The sequence below is a fragment of the Varanus komodoensis genome, unplaced genomic scaffold (assembly GCF_004798865.1).
Source record: "Varanus komodoensis strain SLA01 unplaced genomic scaffold, ASM479886v1 scaffold33, whole genome shotgun sequence".
Classification (NCBI taxonomy): Eukaryota; Metazoa; Chordata; class Lepidosauria; order Squamata; family Varanidae; genus Varanus; species Varanus komodoensis.
This window is the reverse complement of record NW_025335817.1, coordinates 6,674,803-6,697,541: the sequence shown is the minus strand read 5'-3', so window position 1 is coordinate 6,697,541 and position 22,739 is coordinate 6,674,803. Positions and strand designations below refer to the sequence as shown.

Sequence of the window (22,739 nt, the reverse complement as noted above, 5' to 3'; positions counted from 1 at the left end):
TAAAAGAAAAGTGCAAAGGGATGGACATTGGGATGAGAAATGTCATAAATCTTTCCATACACTGATGGAAATTGAGCTAGTTCTAATTATCTTGGACTCAAGACCTGTGCAAGATCTTAAAGGAGAGTGCTAGGCAGGTTGTAGGGAATCAAGAATATATGTAAGAGATGAAATTATCTGTTTTAAGAGAAATGTCATATACTAAGAACTTAACAGGGCTTTTCAGGCAAGGAGCTTTCCCAGCCCTGTATGGTGGTGCTGCCTGGGAAATTTTCATGCAAAACAAGTGATCTCCCACTGAGCTACTGTTCCTCTCCTAAAATAATCTCCTTTGCATTTACCAGAAACAATATGCTTCATATTGTATGCAGGCCAGTCTTATATGAATGCTTTCCAGAATGTAAGTTTCCTTGCTCTTTATGCAAGGTTCTTTTGATTAAGGGTATGTTGAGTTGGACTGCCAGGCTGCAATCTCTTCCTTACTTAACTCAGAGTAAGATGCAGTGAACCTGAGGATACTTACTCCTGATTAAACATGTACAGGACCAGGCTACAATGATGGCATACTTTTTATCCAGCACACTGTATTTCAAAATGGCATTTTTCAATAGTAATGTGCTCAGGGAAACGTTTAGAGTCTTTAGAATCTCTAAGATAATACTGGCACGAAGTGGGAAACTAACTTAACAAGTGAGGAATAGTAAAAACAAACAACAGCCACATATGCCAGTGATTATTTAATTTTTAAAGACTAACCAATCTCATATATCTGATTGCTATATAAGGATGGGAACTAGAAGTCTGCAGGTGGCTGGAACTACATCCTAGAATAGTAGAGTTGAAAAAGACTAGAAGGCTAGAAACCCCCAGCACAGTGCAGGATTCCAAGTTAAACCATCCTCCTCAGATGGCTGTCCGGCTGCATCTTGAATGACCCCAGAGTGAGAGAGCCCACAACCTCCCTAGCTAATGGGTTCCATTGCTGTACTGCTCTAACAGCCGGGAAATTCTTCCTGGTGTTCATCCAGAACCTGGATTCCTGTAACTTGTCGCCCGTTATTCCATGTCTTACAGTCTGGGATAATCAAGAAGAGATCTTGGCCTTTTAATCTGTGACAGCCTTTCAAGTATTTGTAGAGAGCTATCATATATTCCTTCAGTCGTCCCTTCTCAATGCTAAATGTGCCCAGTTCTTTCAATCTCTCTTCCACAGGGCTTTGTTCCCAGTCCCTGGATCATCCTTGTTGCCCTCCTCTGAACCCTTTCCAGCTCGTCTGCATCTTTCAACTGTGGAAGAACTGGACACAGGACTCCTGATGAGGCATAATCAATCTGAGTAAAGGGGAACTAGTACTAAATGGGATTTGGAGTAGATGCTTCTACTGATGCAGACTGAAATAGCAGGTGGCCTTTTTGCAGCCTTGTCTCCTTGTTGATTCAAATGCAGCTTGTGATTTACAATTCCTTCTCACTTGCACTGTTATTGAGCAAAATATTCCCCATCCTAGAACAATGTATTTGGTTTTTTCCCATGTGCAGAACTTGGGATTTGTCCCAAATGAATGTCATTCTTTTATTAGCCCAGTGCTCAAGATCACTTTAAAAGTCTGTCTCCCAGGGCCTTACCTATTTCACCCAGTTTTGTGTCATCTGCAAATTTGATAAGTGTTCCCTGTACTTCCTCATAAAAAAAATTGAAAGAGCACTGGACCCAGGACTGAATCCTGCAGTACCTCATTTGTTACCTCTCCCTGGTCTGAGAAGGTGCCATTGATGAGCACTCTTTTGAGTCTGACTCTGTAGCCAACAGTGGATCCAGCTGATAGTGTTTCCATCTAGCCCATTTTTAGCTAGTTTTCTAATCAGGAGATCATGGGGCACTTTGTCAAGATAGATGATGTCCACTGCATTCCCACAGTCCATCAAGGAGGTTACCCAATCAAAAAAATTAATCATATTAGAGTTTGTTCTTGAGAAAACCATGTTGGCTTCTTGTAATCTTGCTTCTTGATGTCAGACTGAGTGGTCTGTAATTTCCAGGCTCCTCCTTTTTCCTTTCTTGAAGATGGGGACAACATTAGCCCTTCTCCAGTTAGCTGGTACCTCCCCTGTCCTCCATTTGTTAAAGATAATAGACAGTGGTACTGAGAGTTATTTTGCCAGCTCCTTTATGAAGCTAGGAAGGAGTCCATCAGGCCATGGAAATTTGAATTCATTCAACCCAATTAGATGATCCTTGACTATATGCATTTCAATCTCAAACTGCCATCTTGGTTCTTCAGCTTGTACTTCTTCGTCAGGAAGGTCATAGATCTTCTTTTGGGAAAAGACTGAGTCAAAGTAGGAATTAAGCACTTTTCCTTGTCATCTGTTATCATTTGCCATTCACATGAGTAGCTTGACCCCCATTTCTTTCCTCTGTCTTTTACTTTGGACATATCTGAAGAAGGCTATTTTGTTGCTTTTATCATCCCTCACTAGACTCAGTTCATTCTTACCTTTGTTCTTCCTGTTGGTGAATTTCAGTTCTGAAAGTACTTGGCTGCCATTGTGCCAATTTTGAAAAGCCCCTGCTTAAGAATGAGCCAATAGATTTTGTAATTTGTTTCTGTGAAGTGTTTGTAGTTTTTCAGACAATGAACATCCTGCTTTTCTGATTTTATTCCATGAACAGTTGCAAATCCTGCTCAATTTAAGGAGCCTAGAAAACTGATGGGGCATAATTTTCATATCTCTTAACTTCTGACTACTAAGTCAGCAGTTACTCTTCCTCTTTCATGCTATTGCTAAACTTAACCTTCTCTGGAATTGACCAATATGTGCTAGACGTCAGCAGGAGAGGAGGTTTTCAGCTGGCTCCTAGTAGCTGCTTAGTATTTTCTCTGATTCTCAGAAAATAATTCATCTCTAAAGGTAGCGGGGGGAAATTGAACTCTTGTCTATTTTAAGTGAAGTATTCATTTTCTTTCAAATAGGCAATAATAGTATATGGAGTGTGTTTGCAGGGACACAAATCCTCAAGTTAGCATTGCATTTGCTGTGGTTTGATGTGCTACTGTCTTGGCTGATTTATACTGTGCTATAAGTTAAGTCTACATTGGCTGCATACTAATCTATAACCAAGTTGTGCTTGTTCCAGACTGTAACAAATATTGTGGCTATTGTAGTGCTGGCATCTGCAGAAGGTCAGGAGCATTGTTGACACAAGATTCATGGATGTCCACAAGGATTTTTCCATGGGGCAAATATAGACTTAAAATTGACAAAACTGAAACTGTTATACTTCAGGCACATCATGAGAAGCCTGAACTTCCCTGTCCCCCCGGACCCTGGAGCGCGGCCCCCGCGCAAGGCTCCGCGCAATGCTGCCCCAGCCCTGCACCAGAGCGAAGAGAGGGAGCGAGGGAGAGTGCGCTTACTTCTGCAGTGATCCCGCATAGTACCCGGCGGAGGACACGGGAAGAGCACGTTCACCATGCTAGGGAAAGTTGAAGGCAAAAGAAGGGGAAGAAAAAAATATTAGATAGATTGACTTCATAACGCAAGTCAGAACCCTCAAATGTTTTCCTGGCCTCCTTCACCCCTTTGGGTGTGTGGTGAGGTTACAATCAACATCTCTTCCCCATCCCCACTGACCACACGTGTATTCCTCTAAAGACGAGCAACATCCTAGGAGATAGAATGACAACACTGGACTGCACAGTAGTTGTCATAACAGTATAATTCTCAATCCCCTCCTGACCCACAAAATGGATGCAACAATATTGGGCTACTTTGTAGGGTTGATGTACTTTGCAGTTGCTCAGTTACAGCCTTTAAATACGATTATAATAATTATGGAGTTTATTTGCATTGGCATAGTATTTGTTAAATGTTTATAAATGTGTGAATGTATGCAAGTGAGCACACACATTTGTGCAGGTATGAAATAAACCGCTTGTTAAAACCCTTTTCCTTGCGGAAAACTTTTGTCTTTGGGCAGATACACTGCTGAATTTTCAACTATTTAAAAATCCTTCCAGCCAACCCCCGCCCCCACCCCCAATTTGTTTAAATGAAGCATCATGCATGCATCATGCCAGATAAGTCCTAAAAATGGATTTTAAGTGTTTGGCAGTTCCTTTCCAGAGAACGACTGTGTCTAATTGGCTAGCCTAATAATCGTTACGACTTTAGTAAAACATTGAGACTGCAGCAAACTAGTTCCTTAGAAAATGAATAGACAGGATACATTGTTTGGACATTTTATTTGGCATCTACTTCTTCCAATGGCTCAATATTTGCTTTTTAAAAACTGTAAATGAAAGCTGGGAAATTGGCGATTATGGGTCATGGTTGGGCACTTACCCTCTCTCCCCACCTCCCATGCCCATGATCGTCCTTGGTATCTTACGCATGCCTGAGACATCGATCTGCAGAAATTTACCCACAGCTGGATTTAGACTGGGGGACCTGGATTCAAGTCCCCAGCTGACCAGGTGACAATGGACCATTTCCATGAACCATTTCCATCTCTTGGCCTGTTTCCTCACAAGGCTGTTGTGAGGAAAGAATGGGAAGGGGTTAATGAACCAGAATGGCCCCCTGAATCTCTCTATATAATGCGAGTGGAGGACTCAGGAGATCTCAGTTCTGGTCCCCGTTAGCCATGAAGCTCCCTGGATGGCTTTGGGCTAGTCGCTTACAGAAAGGTCAAAATGAAGACGATGCGGAGGATCATGCTAGCCACCTTGGGCTACTTGGAAGAAAGAAAGCAGGGCATGAAGGTAGTACAATAAGCCAATACCTTGTTTATATTTACTTCCTGTTTACAGGGCAGAAATACGAAGAGCAGGGCGTGCTGTGGAAGCAGCAGAATTTATACATGGCGATTTCGGCACGCCTCCCTACGGCTGAGTGCGAGCAACGAAGAGCAGGCGCCTTCGCCCGGCGGCCTTCCTCTGCCCGCACCGGGCCAGGCCTGTGACGGGGGAGCGGCGAGGCGCCCGCCGAGGCCTCCTCCGCCGCGAGAGTCGCTGTCGCCATGGCAACGGGCCCTCGCCTCTCCGGGCAGGCACTCTCGCGTCCCGGCGTCATTTAAGTTCTCGCGAGAGCGCGGCGTCGCCGGTGCGCAGCGCGAGCCGAGGCCGAGGCGCTCGCTGGTTCGGCTGGTGGCGAGTGCGCTCGCGGAGGGGGCGGCGGCTCCTGGACCCGGCGAGGAGCGGGAAGATGGCGGAGGAGGACAAGTTCGAGGCTGCGGCGCCGTTGGGGGAGGCCGACGAGGCGGTCGCCAACGACCACGGGCGGCCCCACGACGAGGAGGCGGGTGTCGGGCTGCCCATGCCAGACAGCGGCGACGGCAGCGCCAACGGTGTTAAAATGTGTGTGCGGGCGAGCGCGCGCGCGCAGTCAGGCCGGGAAGGGGGCGTGGGCGGTGCGCCTGGACTGCTACCTGAGTGCGGGGATTCGGGGCGCTGGGTAGGCCGCCGCGTGGAGGCGGTTGGCGAGCCCACGCCGCCGCCCGCGCCGGCGGTTGGGGGGCGAAAGGCCTTTCCTGGGGTCGAGGACGGGGATGTGTGGGAGCTCGCTGCCCCCCCCCCCCCGCATCACCTCTTCGTATTGTTCAGCGATAGGCACCTGATGGGGGAGGGGCTGTGCAGGCGCGCATGAGTGGGGGAAGGGAAGCCGCTCGGGGGCTCTTGAGGCCCTCGTATGTTGGTTAGTGCAATGATTATTAGTATTATGACTGTTACTGCAATTAGAATTAACGGAAGGAGCTCCGAGGCTGCGCTGTTGGCTAGTAAAAGATGAAATGGATTAGGTGGATGCATGAAGTTTGCAACTCTTAGTTTACACAGGCATGGCTTTGTTAGGTTGCAATCTTGTTTATGCATAAGTGCAAGGAAGCTGCATTGAACTTTGGGGAGGGGGGTTAATTTGGAGCAGGCAGGCATAGTGTTGCAGTTATGGTCTTCTTACTTCATCCATTCTTGTTTGTGGCACTTTAAATTTGACAGATTTATTGCTACAGCAGCTTTGGTGGACTACAGGCCCATGCGTAGCAATCTTCTTAGTTTGTGAATACACATCCAAAGAAACTGTAAAAAGTGGGGCCTTTTGCTTATGACATAAGGTGTGCTGTGTGGCATTTCTTTGCAAAAGGTCAGATGTGTATTAAACACAGTAATTGTTCCTAACAGCAACAGTTGGCATTTACACCAGTCTGTCAGCATGGGTTCTTGCTCCTTCTTGTTGAGGGACTCAGTGATTCCTTCATGAGGGTCACTTGGGAATTAATAGGCCTATTCCTCTATTCAGTGGCAGAGCAAGATATTAATGTTCTGGTCATGTTTTTAATCTTTTTTGGATGAGTTCTGGTTAAAGCCAGTGTGGCATATTAAAGTGTTGGACTGAGCCTTGGAGTATCCAGGTTCTACTCCACACTTGGCTGTGAAACTCATTGGGCCACTCACAGCCTAACTCAGGGGGTATGTTTTTGAGGAGAAAATGAAGCAAAGGAGAACTATGTAAACTACCCTAGGTTCTTTGCAAGTAGAAAAAGGTGGGATATAAATTTAATATAAAAAAAGCACAGAGCCCTTCCAAGGCACTTAATATTCACCTGTATCAGTTTGTTGCAGGACTATTATGATGAAATAGAGTTCGCTGTGTCACTGTGCCCTTCCAATTCCTTTAGGAATTATGTACCTGTAAATTCTCTTCTGTAACCATACAGCTTGGGGCTGCCTGATAAAATTGTTTGGATAGAAGTTTATTACAGACACATTTTGAATAAACAATTATTGTGTGGAATATATTACCATAAGATGCATTGATTGCCGCGTAATGCAAAAGGATTTTAAAAAGATCCATTTGTGGAGGATATATCTGCTGAATGCTATTGGCTGTGATATCTCCATGGAATCTCCTGATATGAATGCAGCATATAGTTGAATACCAGATGGTGTCCTGGTTGCCTTCATGCCCTATTTGTAAGCTTTCTGGTAGCATCTGTCTTACTACTGTTGAAAAGGCTGTTCTGGGCCAGATGGACCATTCAGTTTGATCCACCAGGGAGGGGCCTTGTTGCATTAACCAGTGTATAACTTGTTGCTGAAAAGGAATGTCTGTATGCCAGTCAAGTCACTTTTTCAATGCCTATGTTGAAAAGCAAACTAGAATAAAGTACTCCAGTGTTTGCATTGTTCATGGAAATTCATATTTGCTCTTGTTTGTTTCCAGAAAACTTGATTGACTCTGGCCCTCAACTCCTCTTTAGAGTGATGGCTTCTTAGAATACAGCTTACTTTTTCAGGCTTGTAAATAACTACTACCTGGTAATAATTTAGGGTGTAATCCTATGCATATTTGGACAGAAAAAGTCCTACAATTCCTTGGTTGGGGAATGGTGGGAATTGTAGGGCTTTTTTTCTTATCTAAGTGCATAGGATTGAGGCATTATCATCTTTGGTAAGTAAGGCTGCTTCTAAGCAGGAAACAGGCAGATATTTTTTCTGTTACCAGGAATGTATTGTTTTGTGTTCTTCAAACACAGAATGGCATACATAGTTAACTTAGTAAAAGAAAAAAGCATGGGTTGGCAACTGTGTGGGCTTCTTTACATTGCTGCCTGCTATGGTCTATCTTCTGCTCTAAATGGCTGGGTTTGCACAACACGTTAACCCTGTTGGGAATTTTCCATGCAGTGTGGTTCAAATTCCTCAGTGTCTTGCATACAATCCACACAGCAGCTGAGAAGTCCTCTGAACTATGGCTAACCATTTAGTTTTGGCTGCAGGTTGACATTTTTAAATGTCTCTCATGTTATCCACATTTGGAAAAATGAGGGCAACATAGGACCAAATGACCCCTCCCCCAACCCACTGGCTTCTGCTGTAAAGCGTGCTTATCACAGATCTCACCTTTAAAAAAAAGAAAAGAAAAGAAACACATAGTTAGCAATGGGCTACGGAGTTGCAGTTTGGCATGGATTCTTGTTTGTTTGGACAAAGTGTCCAAATGTCAAATTTCAGCCTTGTAGCCCAGGGCTAACTATTTTCCTAGAGGGGTTGGCATGTGAGGGGAAAGCACCCTTTGCATCAGAATCCTCGGTGGAATTCATTTGGCCCTTGAACTCCCCGGTGTGAGAAGCTGCAGTGACAAAGCATCAGCGCACAAGTTACTGGGTATGAAGGGCTTCCCTAAGTATAGATATCACAGAGGCATAAATCCCTCCCAAGTACCCCTAAAATTTGGGGGGATCCTAAGAAGCCCCAACTGCCCTTTTGGGCTTGCAGTTTACTGCAAATGTGAAATATTTTTGGAAGTTTTGGCAAAACTTTGTGATTGAGGCTTGTGATTTAAAGGGAAAAGCCTAATTCCCTGCATGTGGGTTCCTTCAGGATTTGAAGTCTTCTCCACTGCTACTAGCCTTTTTTAGCTGTTCCTAAGGGCTACTTTAGCTCTTTCAGGTACCTGGGAAAGGTTCTCACTTTTTTGCTGCTCTTGCCAAAGACCTTTCTGTCTTTTTAATTTGACAATGGCTTATTTTATTGTCTGCGTTCACAGAGCAGAATAAGCAATGGCATGTTTATTAAACCCTAATGTTGTCCAGGGACTGCAGGTGGTGCAGTGGTTTAAACCGCTGTGCTGGTTGATCGAAAGGTCGCTGGTTCGAATCTGCACAACGGAGTGAGTTCCCGTTGCTCCGTCCCAGCTCCTGCCAACCTTGCAGTTCGAAAGCATGCAAATGCAAGTAGATAAAAAGGTACCACTTCGGTGGGCAGGTAACAGCGTTCCGTGCACTTCAGTGTTTAGTCACGCCGGCCACATGACCACGGAGACTGTATGCGGACAAACACTGGCTCCCTCAGCTAGGAAATGGAGATGAGCACCACTCCCTAGAGTCAGGCATGACTAGACGTAATGTCAAGGGGAACCCTTTACCTTTACCTTTAATGTTGTCCATGGGGCCATGATGGGTTGAGTACGACTTCACGACTAACATAACACTATAAGCTTAAAAGCCACCCTTCAAGCAGAGTGTTGGGTTCAAACAATGTTCTAAAACACCACGGCTTATGAATCACCTTGTTTAATGTGTTGCATAAACCCAGTTGGTATCCGATTTTGATTTAAACTGAATTAAAATATAAAATGTTAGGACATGCTTTTTCTTATAAAAAGCTTAAATGATTTGTGTCATTGAAGTATTGGTCAATTTATGTTTAATTAATCTATGGTAATTATGAGAATATTTAGATCCCAGTGAAATAATCTATCTGATTTTTCCTAGTTTATACCTAATTGACCACAATTATTAGCCAAATGCTGTGTAAGAAGTCTAAAAGACTTAAGAGTTTTTTGGTTAATATTTCTTTTCTTCTTTTAAGAACATAAGAAACAGTGCAGAATCAGACCAGAGGCCTATCTTGTCTAGCATTCTATTTCTACAGTGGCCAACCAGATGCTTGTATGAAGTCCTCAAACAAGGGCATGAATCTAATAGTGCTCTCTGTTGAAGAATACTGTGGTTTCATTAAAAACTATTTGCTAATTTCTAAGTATTTGCTCCAGTAAACCTTATGCACTTTGTTAATATGACTCAAGAGAGCTGGGTTCTAGTCTTCACTCAGCCATAGAGCTAACTAGGTGACTTTGGACCAGCCACAGACTTTCAGTGAAACCTACCTAACATGGTTCTTGTTGTGAGAATAAGATTGAGAGGAGGAGACATGTGTAAGCCACTTTGAGTTCCTTGGAAGGGAAAAGGGCAGGACATAATGACCAATATTCTTCTTCCTTCAGATATCAATGAGTATATAGTCAAAGCATCTTTTGCCTAGCTTGGAGTTACTATTAAAGAGAACAGCAACCTCAGGAATTATACATTTTTGGGTTTTGAGTTTTCTCTGTTTTATTCAATTATTCCAATAATACCGGAGGAAATTTTACATAGGATTTTATGTAACCTGTTATCCAGTGCTTCTTTTCTTGCTGGCTAATGTGTGCATAAAGCATTTTCAGTTAATCTTTGCCTTGTACATTTCTTGTACAGAAACTACAGTTGCACTACAGTAGTTTGTTCCTCATATAATATGTCTAGTGGGCAATTATTTCCTGAACTACTGAGATCACTTAAAGCTCTCAAAGCTGACCCTGATTCCCAAGTTTTAGAATGTTTGGATAGCTAACTCACCTCCCTTACCATTATTCATTTTAGTAAATGTGGCTTATATTTCATGCAGTTGTTACAAATATTGAAATTATTATTTCAGGTGTAGGACAGAAATAGTTACTAGGATGTTCTGAGCATCTATCTGTATGGATTTTAATTTCAGCAGTAGCCCAGTTAACTGCATGAAAAATCTGGGCTTATTGCTGGATGTCAAATTGTCCCCCACCATAAATCTACATTGTTCCCTACCTGACAGTGGGAAAGCAGTAGTTACTGACATGATACTTTCTTGTGGGTTTGTGGCCCTTATTTTATGTTCACCATTAGACATTGTTTGCAGCTGTTCCTTTTGCTTAAATTCCTCTTGATCCTCTCTGGCTCAGGCAGGAACAGACTTTTCCAGATTGTCACTCTCTTATCAATCACATGCTGTTACTCAGAAATATTCTCCTGTGAGCACTTGTTCTTTATGTGTACATGATGGGGTTAACATGGGTTGCCTGGTATGGATGTTTACAGGAAGCCGTGGAGAAGGTGTGCAGATTGACAGCATGGGCAGGGGATTATGTATATTCCCAGATAACTTGGATAATTGCAAGCAGATGTCAGGGAATATGCTTATCAGAAATGCCTTGCACTCTGCTTAGGAAATATGTATAAGTCTTGCAAGTTTTTCCAAAAAGTTACAAGCCTTAAAAAATGGGGCATTTTAATTAATTTAAAAATGGGACATTTTAAAATTAATTTTAAATTTTAATTTAATAATAAGAGCTGGTGGAGGATGGATTGGGCACTCTCCTTTTCCAGCAATTGTACAAACAAAAGGAAGATTCGTAATGATCTCCTGCATGGTATTAAAAAAAGTGGGCTGGCAAAGGGCATGGCTTATTCCTCTCTCCTCCCTCAGCTTGGTTTCTGTTCTAGGCACTCAGGAAGCTTTCTTCTGTATGTCTAGTAAAGGAACTCAGCAGAGTGGCAGGGAAGGAAGGAGTATTCATATCTCTACCGACCTCTGAATTTTCGTAGGAAAATGGAAGCACAACTGCTGCCAGAGAAGGGGTTTAGTGTTCCATGTCTCATCTCGAAGTCTGCTTGGCATTTCTGCTGGGTGGGGAGGAAGCAAATTACACTCCTTCCCACCAGCACAGAAAGGCTGCTGCGGATGGGTAGTTAAAAACAAACCTGGGATAAGCCCTCAGTGTGCATTGTTTAGGGAGCATGCATTGTCACTAAGCAGAGAATGGGTGCACTGGCCAGGCAGCATATGCTGCCTTACTAGGGCAGTTCACTTAGGCACATTCTCCAACGTTGGCAGAAGATTGTGTGTTAACAGGGCAATGTCCATGCTTATGAGTTTGTCATGCTATAACAACATTTCAGAGTAAAAATAACCTTCCTATTATTTTCCAAATGCAGGGAAAACGATGAAACAGTAAAAGATGAGACACAGCCTGTGAAAGCCAAGTACATTTCAAAACCGAAGGCTATCCCATCTCTTGGGCACAGAAATAGATTTCATCCATATGCAAAGGAGAAGAGTGCAGGCACTGGAGAAAAGAAGACCATTAACCGTAACCGAGTGTTCATTAGCAACATCCCATATGACATGAAATGGCAGTCTATTAAAGATCTTATGAGAGAGAAAGGTAACTCGCTCTTTACAGCCTGCTTCACAAGGAGTGGGACAAACACAAATGTCTGGAGTATTATGATCCATACAGATTTGGTTTGTCCTTTCCGACTTCTGCTTGAGATACCTACTTTCCCCCCTCTCTTTCACTGGAGCTGTTTGCATTGCAGGGTAGTATGGGTAAATGAATGAAGTGTCCACAGTCTCCTTCCATTCTAGTATGACAGTAGATAGCCTAGAGAATATGCATGCCCTCATGAACTTTTAAAGGGACTGTTACGTCTAGCTGTAGTTCTGAATATCAGCAATACTTAGTGTGTTCTAATGACAAAGGATGTCTTCCAAAAGATGTTTCTGTATTCTTCTTGGTGGAATCTGGCTGTGGAATTATTTCTGTCTGTATTGTCATTTCTGCCATGACTTGTCTGTCTGGAGCTCTATATCAAGTGTGTTACTACAGTTGTAGTTTGACAGAACTATTTGTCCCAAATGTCTTGCCATGGGCAGGTCTGGGGCAGGAGAAACCCTAATCATCAACTGTCAAAAGGTAGTTTTGTATTAACTTGGGAAAAATGATTGCTTCAAAATCATGCAAAGAACATATGATTTCTAGGTTTTTTAAAACCAAAACAAATCTTTAACTGTGCTAGGTGTATCTGTTGTAAGGTGACGTGACTATATGATTGGGTTTATGCAATGAAACCTTACTTTAGAAAGTGTGTGGCTTGCTGTGAAATTTTTGATGCTTGTAAATTGGTTATTCTATTGAAGGCAACCTCTTTACTATTTGAAGCTATTCAGGTAGAAAGTCACCTTAAAACAGCTGTTGTGAGCAGGACGACAAATGTCACTGAAAAGTGCTATCGTTGATGCCCTAATTGAGAGGTGAAGGGACTATTTGTATATCTGAATTTGTTCACCAACTATATCATACTGGCCAAAATATGATCTTTAGTATGAATTAGGTTAAATATAGTTGTTTTTCTTTAGCTTTTGAGAATGTGGCTGCTGCATATTCCTGAAAACTAGCTAAATTATATAGCCCTTGACAGGAGGTATGTTGGTCTGGTTTTGATTGTTGGTGAATAATAGGTGCTTCGTAGAGTTGTGCACAGGGACACAGCAAAGCAAGACACTGGTGTTTAAATGCATTGTCTCTTGGTATTTTCCCTTTGTATGTCTTATGTAGTTGGTGAGGTTACATACGTGGAGCTGTTTAAGGATGCAGAAGGAAAATCAAGGGTAAGTGCTGTGGGCAATCATCTGCTAGAGGTTTAATGTTCCTCAGCAGTTTTACTTTTGTATAATACTTGTACCAGTAATTGGAAAGTAAGTTTCATTTTTTTACATTGATGTTATTACAGACTGAGGTTTCTGTATCAGCTAAAGTTTGTCAATGTCCATAAATCAGTGTAGCTGGATGCAAGGGAAAAGTTCTTTTAATATGTGCTTTAAATAAATGGCATGTACCTAATTCACTTAAACAGCAGCTCACTTTAGGATTTCTGTTGTGTTCAGATGTGTTTTAAGTTGAGGATTGGAAAAAATCACTGAAATGACAAATTTAAGTATAGTATTCTAATTAGAGTTTGGGTATAAACCTATGTTTTGATGAGCCTAAAGATTGCAGGACTATTTCTGGAGTATTGAACTTGGTTAGGTTAAAAAAAAGGAATGGAAGGAGTTGGTTGTTAGACAGTGGATGCCATCAATGAGGGAGGCAGTTCAGTGCAAACAATGTTAAAGCTGCTTTGTTTCTTTCTTCTTAAAAAGGTCAAATGTTCAAACTATAGTAAGTCTTGAGCCTGCTGTGTGAACATGAGAAATGCAGGTTTGAATCGAACGTAAGCAATGAAACCTGTTGGGTGTTTGATTTTTTTCCCCTTAAGATTTGAATTTAAATGCTATTTTTGTTTGCCCTTTGGGAATGTTCTTTTTTAAAACGAATACAATAAAATTAGACCTAAGCTGGTTGCTTTATTTTTATTGAATAGTAATGTGTTTCCCACCCCATCAAAAACTGTTCCTTCTTAAACTTGTAATATGGACCGGAAACCAACAATTGTTAAGTAATTGTTAATTGTAGTCATATTTATGGAAAATCTGAGTACTGTATGGCAAGATAATCATCCAGTGATGTTCTTGGTTATCCTGCTCAGTTTTTTCCTTTAGTTGATCATGGGGGATCTGTGTGTCATTTTCACATCCTAATTCTGGTTTGGCTCAGAGAAAACATAGTGGAAAGGATTCTTTAAAAACAAATACACACAAATTTGAAGAATCACCTATGTGTTTAAATTAACTGTAAGTAAACTTTGTGCCTTGTGTGAAAGGTTGTAGGAGAAATTACTAGTTAAATGTTGCTTTTCCCACTCCAGAACTTTTATTCTTTGTTCATTTTGTCTAAAAACATAATTTACTGCAACAATTGCACTTACTGATTTCGTTTTATTTATATTTTCCTTCTCCCATGTTGACAAATCTTCACATGGATATAGGGTTGTGGGTAAGTGTGTGGGATTTTTTTGTTAATACTTGATATTTTAGTAACATATTTTAATACTTGGAAAAACAAACCAAAATCTAATTTATTTTCATCTAGTGTGGTTGAATTCAAAGATGAAGAATTTGTCAAGAAGGCACTGGAAACTATGAATAAATATGACCTTAATGGAAGACCATTGAACATAAAAGAGGTATGGATTGTATTTTTTCAGGTGATTACCATAAACATATTTTCTTACTTTAAAAAAAGAGAGAAACTGATAGAATGTATAAATGCCCTCAGGGATACTTTTATTAACTAACAGCAATCCTACTATTTCCCCAGACAAGCTCTATTTAAAAAATCCCAGTTCTCTCTTAAAATGGCAAATATATTCATTTATTACTTCTCATTTACTTTACCTGTAGCTTTTAAACTGACTGATTGCTTAAACTGTAGGCATAGTCAGATGGCCTAGGAAGCTTCCAAGGCTTCTTTAAATCAAAGCCTTCCATCTCACATGGTCTACTTAAGGGCCTGGTGCACAGGGCAGTGGCCTTGTGCAGTGGTGCCAAAGGGCATCACCTGTTTGGGACCAGTTTGGGTTCAAGATTTTGCGTGGTGGTGGGGAGAGGGAGAGAGGAAACAAGGATAGCAAAGTTCTGTCATAGATGTTCCTGTTATATAAACTTGTTCTCTACATGTTCACTGCCCAGAGAGCCCTGCAAGGTGGTATAAGATATGTAATAAATGCCAATAAGATTTCTGTGCTGATTCAGAAGTGTTTGCATTAGTGAATATATGCCTTATCCATCTTTGGTGAGACTTTAGTGTATCTATTTATCTGCAACATTAAATCTATATTGGACAAACAATTTAAGTTCTGTGGAATCAGAATATGATTCTTACCTGCATCTAATGAGCTGTGGGAGTTGGTGGGAAAGAATAAATGTGTCAACGTCTTCCCTGGGTGTGTAGCTTGCTTTCTGCATGGGTCTATCACAATGTCTTCTGCTTATAGTAAGAGATAATGCCAAGAACATTGAATTCAGCTTTTGGAAGAACTTGTTAGTCTGACAGATTTCTACTTGTTCATAGGCTAGGTAACAGCTTGTGAAGTGGCAGTGCACACTGTCTCAACCTCCATCTGAAGGGACCACCTCTGGAGGTGAGGGAGCTAGGTCTCCATGCACATGAAGTTATTCCTTCTGCTGCCACGGATAAGGACACTAACTGCTCTTTTGGGGGGCTGTGGAATTCCAGAAGTGCTGTATCATTTGCTGGAGCTGAGCTTATGTTAATAGGTGCGTGTTATCTTCTTAAATGTGTTGCAGGATCCAGACGGTGAACATGCTCGCAGAGCATTGCAGCGTGGGAGTGGGCCATTCACAGGAGGACATGGCCCAGACATAGCACCTGGCTTGATTAATTTACCACCTTCCATTCTTAATAATCCAAACATTCCTCCTGAGATTATCAGCAATCTGCAAGCCGGCAGGCTTGGGTCAACCATATTTGTTGCCAATGTAAGTACGAAAATGCACAGGATTTACTTTACTAATTTTTTAAAGTGCAGCATCAAGTTTTCTTGGGACAGAATAAAGGGAGTAAAACATATTTCATGGGTTACTCTTCTGAAGGATTTTTAGTCTTCTAATACATATTTTGATGGGGCTTTAAGTACTGTTGTATTTCATTTGATACTGGTTTTGTGTGACTAAAGTGGGATGCAAGCATTTCTCAGAATTCTTTAGTAAGTGAAGAGCTCAATTGTCTATGCTGCTTTGCAGTTCTTGAACACTTTTTTGATGAAGCGCTTTTGAGAGCTGCTTACTTGTATGGATGGACTTGTCCGCCATAGCAACTTTGTATTCTTCCTTAACAAACAAATCTTAAATTGTTTGCTAAAAGCACAACCCCTGCATGTTTAGACATGTGTGAAAAGAAACTGCTGCTCTGGCCGGGACGTGCTGTGTGTTTCAGGAGTTCTGTCTAAACATTCATAAGATTGCACTCAAAGTGTCTTTCTTCTGGAAGCTTCTAACTAAAATGTGTGAGTCAAGTCTCTCTTCTTTTTGTGAGAATGAATTGGTTCATTAATATATTAAACTGCCCCCCCCCCCCGATGATTTAGCATTTAGCTGTATTAGATCCAAATATTTCATTGTAGAGCTTTTTATGCATCTGTGCACATAATCCAAAGATTTGTTATTTTTAAGCTGTGTTAGAGTTTAGACTTGTCCTAAATCCTCCCACTATTCCGCAAGGCCAAAGAATGCTGGTTTGTCTCATGGAAACTGTGTTTTTCAAGCTTGACTTCAAAGTTGGCTGGAAGAAACTAAAAGAAGTGTTCAGCATTGCTGGGACTGTAAAACGTGCAGACATTAAAGAAGACAAAGATGGCAAAAGTCGAGGAATGGGAACAGTGACTTTTGAGCAGCCAATTGAAGCTGTTCAGGCAATATGTATCCTTGCAAGAGTTGGAGGGTACCTGGATGCAATTTAAGGGAATCTTTTGTCAAATGTAGATTAAATGTGACAACCATAAAAGGGTTCATGTGTATCTCCAGTGAACCCTTTGTTCACTGTATTTGACTTGTCAGTTTTCCTGAGGGTAGGTAAATTCTGCAACAGTTGATTCTGCAACAGTTGTTGAATAACCCTTTCTGTTTCTAAAATATTTGAAGTGGTGCACACTTGATACAGTTGTAACTATTGTACTGTAATTTATTATAGGGAGGGGTGATTATAAAATTGTGGCAGCATTGGAGAATATTTAGTGTTGTTTTTTTCCTTTGAAACAAAGTAGCTCATATTAGTTTGGGATTGATTCTTAGGAGATAAAACTAACCTTCCAGCCTAATCATGGGGGATGTGGGTCCCGATTTAATAACTACCAAGTCTTTTTCCGAGAACTGGGGAGGGAGAAGTTAAAAATAGACTTGGCATGGGGAGAGCTTGGTCTTTTGAGGAAAAGGGACCACAGAATTATTTCCTCAGAGCTGGGGTGGGGGTGTGGGAGGCTGTGAGCTAGGAAACGGCCACCTGAATTCAGAGCGCTGTTTTCCAGCACAGAAGTTTGTTTTTATACCACAGCCTCTTGAAAATTTTAAACCATTTCTGCTCCCAAACTGAGGGAGTAAAATGCCTGTTGCGGCCTCTAAATCAAAATCTGGAGATTTAACTGCGTTTTTTACATCCAAAAGATTGTCATATATCTGAGGCCTTTTTTCAAGAAGAGGAAAACACTGAATCAGGTAGGGGAGAGGATTTACAGCTGCATGTACAGTTTGAGGCACAATTGTTCTCAATAAAAACATTAGTGGAGACCAAAAGATTTGATGAGTACCTTGGAAGAGAAGTTGGCTACTCTTGTAACAAAGCTAGATGAAGCCTCAGAGACCGCCTTGAAAGCTATGGGCCTGGGTTTTGCTTATGATAAAGCTATGACCAAAAGAGAACATGGAAATTAAGAACAAAATGGAGCAAATTAAGAACAGGATCTGTAGGTTTAATTTGGGTATGTGAGGGGTAGAAGAAGTCATGGAAGGTGGAGATAGTTACTTCTTTTTAATTGAATGGTTCAGATCCATAATGCTGGACTTAGTGATTGAAGTGGATGACACAGAACATGCAGATCATCCTGACGAAGCTGAGAACCAGCCCTGCCTTGGGACGTTTTTCTGTCTTTTGCCTCACAGGAAAAAGGAGGCTATTCAAGGGTTTCACCACTTAGTAACAATTATGAGACTCAGCTGGTTATGGTACTGCAAGATCTTTCCTCCAAGCCTTTGTGCAAAAGAAGAGAATTGTGCCCATACACTAGCAAATCGCAGGAAGCAGGAGGTCAGTATCAATGGGACTTTCCATTTTGACAGTTGTTCAGGGGAATACAACATTTTCAGCTACGAATAAGCAGATATACTAAAGGTATTAGAGATAGAAGGTACACCAAAGAATGAGCATCAAGATGGCAATAATGGAGAAGGAGTTATTATCTTAGAACTAGGATAGGAAATAGTGGGGGAGTTCCAGTCACGGGGGAAAGAAAAGGGGTGCATAGGAATCCTCCTCTGCCCCCAGGCCATATAGGAATTTACACACCCTAGCCTCCAGAAATCGTTGACTGTATGACCTTTCTAGACAGTCTGGATTTATGAAAAATAATTCTACAATGTTTGAAAGCAATAAATTTAATTTTGATCCCTCGTTGTTGGAATTGGGAATACCTTGATGCGTTATCTATGGTTTTGCGAATTAATGTATCTGAGAAGGGTATGGAAACATAAATGAGCAATTTCTGTTAAATTTAGAAGTTTGTATGTGTATTGTATCATATTTAGTCAAATGCTCCAAGTTGGTAACAGGAGAGCTTTGTATATTAGGAGTTTTTTTTTAAGACTCTTTTCTAGCAGTATTTTTCCCCACCTGAGGACATGAATGCTACTAGGTGGGCATTCCTGTCCAGGTTTGATTTATTTCCTATTGTTCTTGGGGCAAGAAAGTGCATCTGTGACAATGGGTGCACTGGTTCAGCACAGCGGGCTTTCGTGAGTGGGGAAAGGGAGGGAAAACAAAAGACTGGGAAAGTTATGAGGCATGGCCTTGGGAAAAGGATGCTTTTGGGGGGCGGGGGGTTGTTGCTTTGGTAAACATATAACATGTAATCACCATAACATGTAATCTGCCCAGAGAGCCTTATGGCTAATGCGGCAGCATACAATCAGATCAGATAGATAGGTAGATAAATAAATGAAATTATTTATCTTTGCACTTTGAGCTTTTATGCTAAATGTAAATGGTTTAGGGGTTGTTTCTTGCAAGAAATTCATAAGATGAAAAAGGGAGAGAGAGTTTTGAAGCACCCCATGTTTAGTCAACAACTCTGTCTGGTACTGCTAAATCAAGGGATGCAGCTGTTTCTATTACATGCAAATTTTGATGTCAAAGTAGAAAGAATTAATAGGGAAAGTAGGTTTATCTCTGCTAAAGGTGTATTTGAAGGTACAACAGCAACTCCCATTGGGATCAGTAGCGTCACCAAACTGGACAGCTTAAGTTCCTTGGTAAAGTATTTAAAAAGTTGAGAGGCTTTATGGAGGGGGACTTGATATTGGGGAGGGACTTAAATTGGAACATGCAGGGTCTGATTTGTATTCTAATGAATAGAAACAAGAATCTCATTTATAGGGTGATGAATGATACTTTAAGGATTAGTTGAAGTTCATAAAAGGATTTGAGGTGTGGGGTTAAAACATGTGTGGGATGAATTGAACTTTAGAGATAAATGCTTCACCTACCAGTCTGCAAGTCATCAAGCTCAGTCCAGGATAGACTATTTACTGGCTTCCCCTTCTTTGCTGCAGTTGCTGAGCAGGACTGAGATAGGGTGTATTCAGGTCTCAAGTCATCCCCTTGTTAGTACGAATCCCATTTTACTGCTGGGAATGTGATGAAAAAAATTGATAAATTCTGGACTGCAGTTTTACTGAGATTATTCAGATTGTAAAAGTAGATGTACCTATTGACTCTGAATTGGCCCTGTTGAATGTATTTGTTGAAAAGAATACAAATATGAAACGTAAGGAGCCAATGTCATATCTTTTATTTGCTGCTAGCAAAGTAATAGTGTCATAATGCATTTGTATAATTGGCATAATTTGGTATGGAAGACAGCAATAATGGAGAAACTCTCATACAAATTACAGGTTAGGAGAGGCCAAAGAATGTTTATTTTGAGACTGTTTGATTACCATTTACTGAATATACTAATGTAATTGAATATGGGAGGGGACAGTACCAGCAAAGTTATAAATCAACATGGTTGGTGTACAACCCGCAAGCATACTGAAGGACTTCTAGACTTTATTTTATGTAACTTGATCTAGGGGTAGGACAGGAAAGGAATATAGATAATGTTAAATGTATGCTTCCAAATGTTTGTTTTCATTTCTTTAATTTTTCAATAAATGAAACATTAGAAAGAACTCTGTTTTCCATATGTAACTTGGCATGCTTTGTTGTGTGTTTTGTAGGGATAGATAATCCTGCGTTCTGTCCCTGTTTCCATGCCATCTGAGCTTAACGTTTGATTGTTTGGTATCTACTCCGTAGAATTCTTTGTTGAAAGAGACTCATCAGGCTAGCACAGTTGCAAGTTTAACTTAGCTGGTGAAGATTTATTTGCAAAACCTTTGGGGGTATAAACTACTCCCTGTGAAAGATATGGACTGCTGCACTAATGATTTTTTGGCTGTTGTTTCTGAAAATAAGTATATATACTTTGACAACTGCAGTCCTGAAAGGAGGCTGTGAAGTATATTGCACAAATAAAAGGCAGAGTATAAAATGTTAGATAATTTGCCCTGTGCTGTTTTTATGGAATTTTCCTGTTAAAATCCTAACTGATAGCATATATAAAAATGAGTGCAATTTGTAGAGTTCGAAGACCATTGCTTAAATTCAGAGAAAGAGTAGCTGTTCATGGTATTACAGAACTAGTTCCTTTCAGTTGCTTGATAGAATAAAAACTTTATCTCTCCACCCCTTAACATAGTCGATTTTAAAGAAATTCTTAATTATTTGTTAATGTAATTCCTTATTGAAACCATAGGCAAAGATCACCAACTTAGAAAAGCTATTCCATATTTTCCCATACTCAGGTAAATTTTTCTCTTCTAAGATTGCGTTTGTGGTGCCTAAAGAATACTGTTTTCTGAACTAATTTGTGTATGCAGATGCAGATTTTTTTGATAAGCTAATATAATGAATTAGTGAATATTATAGTTTCATGATAGCCTGGTGTGTGGTGTATATAGTCCAAAAAGTAATTTAACATCTGTCACTGGTATAAGCAAAATTCCTTGACTAATGTGTTCAGCTATGTTCAATGGACAGTTTCTGTTTGATAGGCCCATGCATGTGAAAATGGTGAGTTGTCCACTTACTTTGCCCATGATGCCTGAAACAAACTGTGGCAGCATTATGCAAGTCTTTGTCTTCTTGTTAGGACGACAAATCAATTCCTCATGATGATTTCCGTGTGGCAGACAGCAAAACACCGCAGTTACCCCGTGAGTGACCTTTTCTGTCCTGCCTATAAGTGTAGATGTATTGTCAGGTCTGTGACAGTACAATAAAGATTATTTGATCGATTGTAATGTGAATGTTGATACCATTTTAAACTGCCTTAGTGTTGCCCCATCTTCTGCTAAATGTGGCCACAGAGCAACATACACCTCAAAGACTTACAGAAAGATCTTTTGCTTTTTAAGGTGGCCTTGGAGGCATTGGAATGGGACTTGGGCCTGGTGGCCAGCCCATAAGTGCAACCCAACTGAGTATGGGTGGTGGAATGGGAAGTGTGGCTCCAGGAGGTCAGTATGTTTCTAATCCTAAATCTTTTAAGCACTGTTGTCTTGCCCTCAGGTGGGGGATGCATTTTTCTGGAGATGCATATAAAAATCTTTAATGTTGTGATCATATACGTATTGAACTGGCATAGGTCCCATTGGCCTTAATGGGATTTACTTCAGAGTAGGCATGTGTTAGGTTGGCATTGTAAATGTAGTTCCTACAAAGCCCGTAATTTTGGCCAGATGGAGAGAAAATGAATTAGTAAATGTTAAAAGGCACTTTTAAAAGGACATTTTTGGTGGTGGTATTCCCCTTTTGGAGCTCCCTCTTAGAGGAGGCTGGCTTGGTGACTACTCCATTACCTTTTAGGCACCAAAGACTACTTTGTTCTTTCAAACTTTTATACTTACATATGTTAAGCTATTTTAACAGCTGTTTTACTGTCAGTTTTATTATACTTATTGTTGGTGTTGTATTGATTATATTGTGAACTTCACTGGGAGGCATTTGGCTGAAATATATATGCTAAATACCTGTAAATCTGTATTTGTATTTTAAGGAATGGGAGTGGATGGTCCAGGCTTTGGAGGAATAAACAGAATGACCGGAGGTGAGGATCTCTTCCAGTTAACTTTCTTGCTGTGCAGAATTTATGAAGTTAGTCAAAAGCTCTTTGCTTATATTTCAGGTGTTGGTGGATTTGGTGGCATGAAAGGAATGGCCAACATGGGAGGATTTGGTGGAGTCAGTCGAATGGGAGGTAGGGGAACATCTGTTGAAATGTAAAACTGCTTTAATGTGTCTTGTGATGTTAGCAAAATAAATGCATTTGTTTCTAGGAATGGGCAGTGTGGATGATTTCAGAGGGAATATTGGCAGTGGAATGACTGGTGGAATTGGGACAAGCATGGGGGCCATGGCCACAGGGATGGGAGGTAAGCTTTGCTTTTGCTTTGTATTGCATTTGCCACTGCTCCTTGAAGTGACATCCTTAAAATTACATGGAAGTTGTCTTGTCTTTTAATTAACCTGCCCAGAGAGTCCTCCTGGACAGTCCTCCTGCCTAGTTAATGCAGGTTACAGATTCAATTTTAAATAAATGTTGTAAGCCG

General features: G+C 40.9%; 1 protein-coding gene across 7 annotated transcripts in view; it reads left to right on the top strand.

Annotated features, from left to right (window-relative positions):
* Nucleotides 1-5,120: 5,120 nt before the first annotated feature.
* Nucleotides 5,121-22,739, top strand: part of MYEF2 (myelin expression factor 2) — a 27,656-nt gene continuing 10,037 nt past the window's right edge. For 2 of the 7 annotated variants that reach the window (XM_044438768.1, XM_044438769.1), the window contains exons 1-13: nucleotides 5,122-5,360; nucleotides 11,573-11,802; nucleotides 12,976-13,028; nucleotides 14,285-14,292; nucleotides 14,389-14,482; nucleotides 15,606-15,797; nucleotides 16,583-16,736; nucleotides 21,152-21,201; nucleotides 21,281-21,344; nucleotides 21,546-21,647; nucleotides 22,187-22,237; nucleotides 22,316-22,387; nucleotides 22,467-22,562. In XM_044438768.1, the coding sequence (XP_044294703.1) occupies nucleotides 5,209-5,360; nucleotides 11,573-11,802; nucleotides 12,976-13,028; nucleotides 14,285-14,292; nucleotides 14,389-14,482; nucleotides 15,606-15,797; nucleotides 16,583-16,736; nucleotides 21,152-21,201; nucleotides 21,281-21,344; nucleotides 21,546-21,647; nucleotides 22,187-22,237; nucleotides 22,316-22,387; nucleotides 22,467-22,562 (1,318 nt within the window). In that variant the 5' untranslated portion in view covers nucleotides 5,122-5,208. Of the gene's footprint in view, nucleotides 5,361-11,572; nucleotides 11,803-12,975; nucleotides 13,029-14,284; nucleotides 14,293-14,388; nucleotides 14,483-15,605; nucleotides 15,798-16,582; nucleotides 16,737-21,151; nucleotides 21,202-21,280; nucleotides 21,345-21,545; nucleotides 21,648-22,186; nucleotides 22,238-22,315; nucleotides 22,388-22,466; nucleotides 22,563-22,739 lie in introns of all 7 variants that reach the window. The other 5 variants (XM_044438767.1, XM_044438766.1, XM_044438772.1 and 2 more) reach the window with 5 other exon arrangements.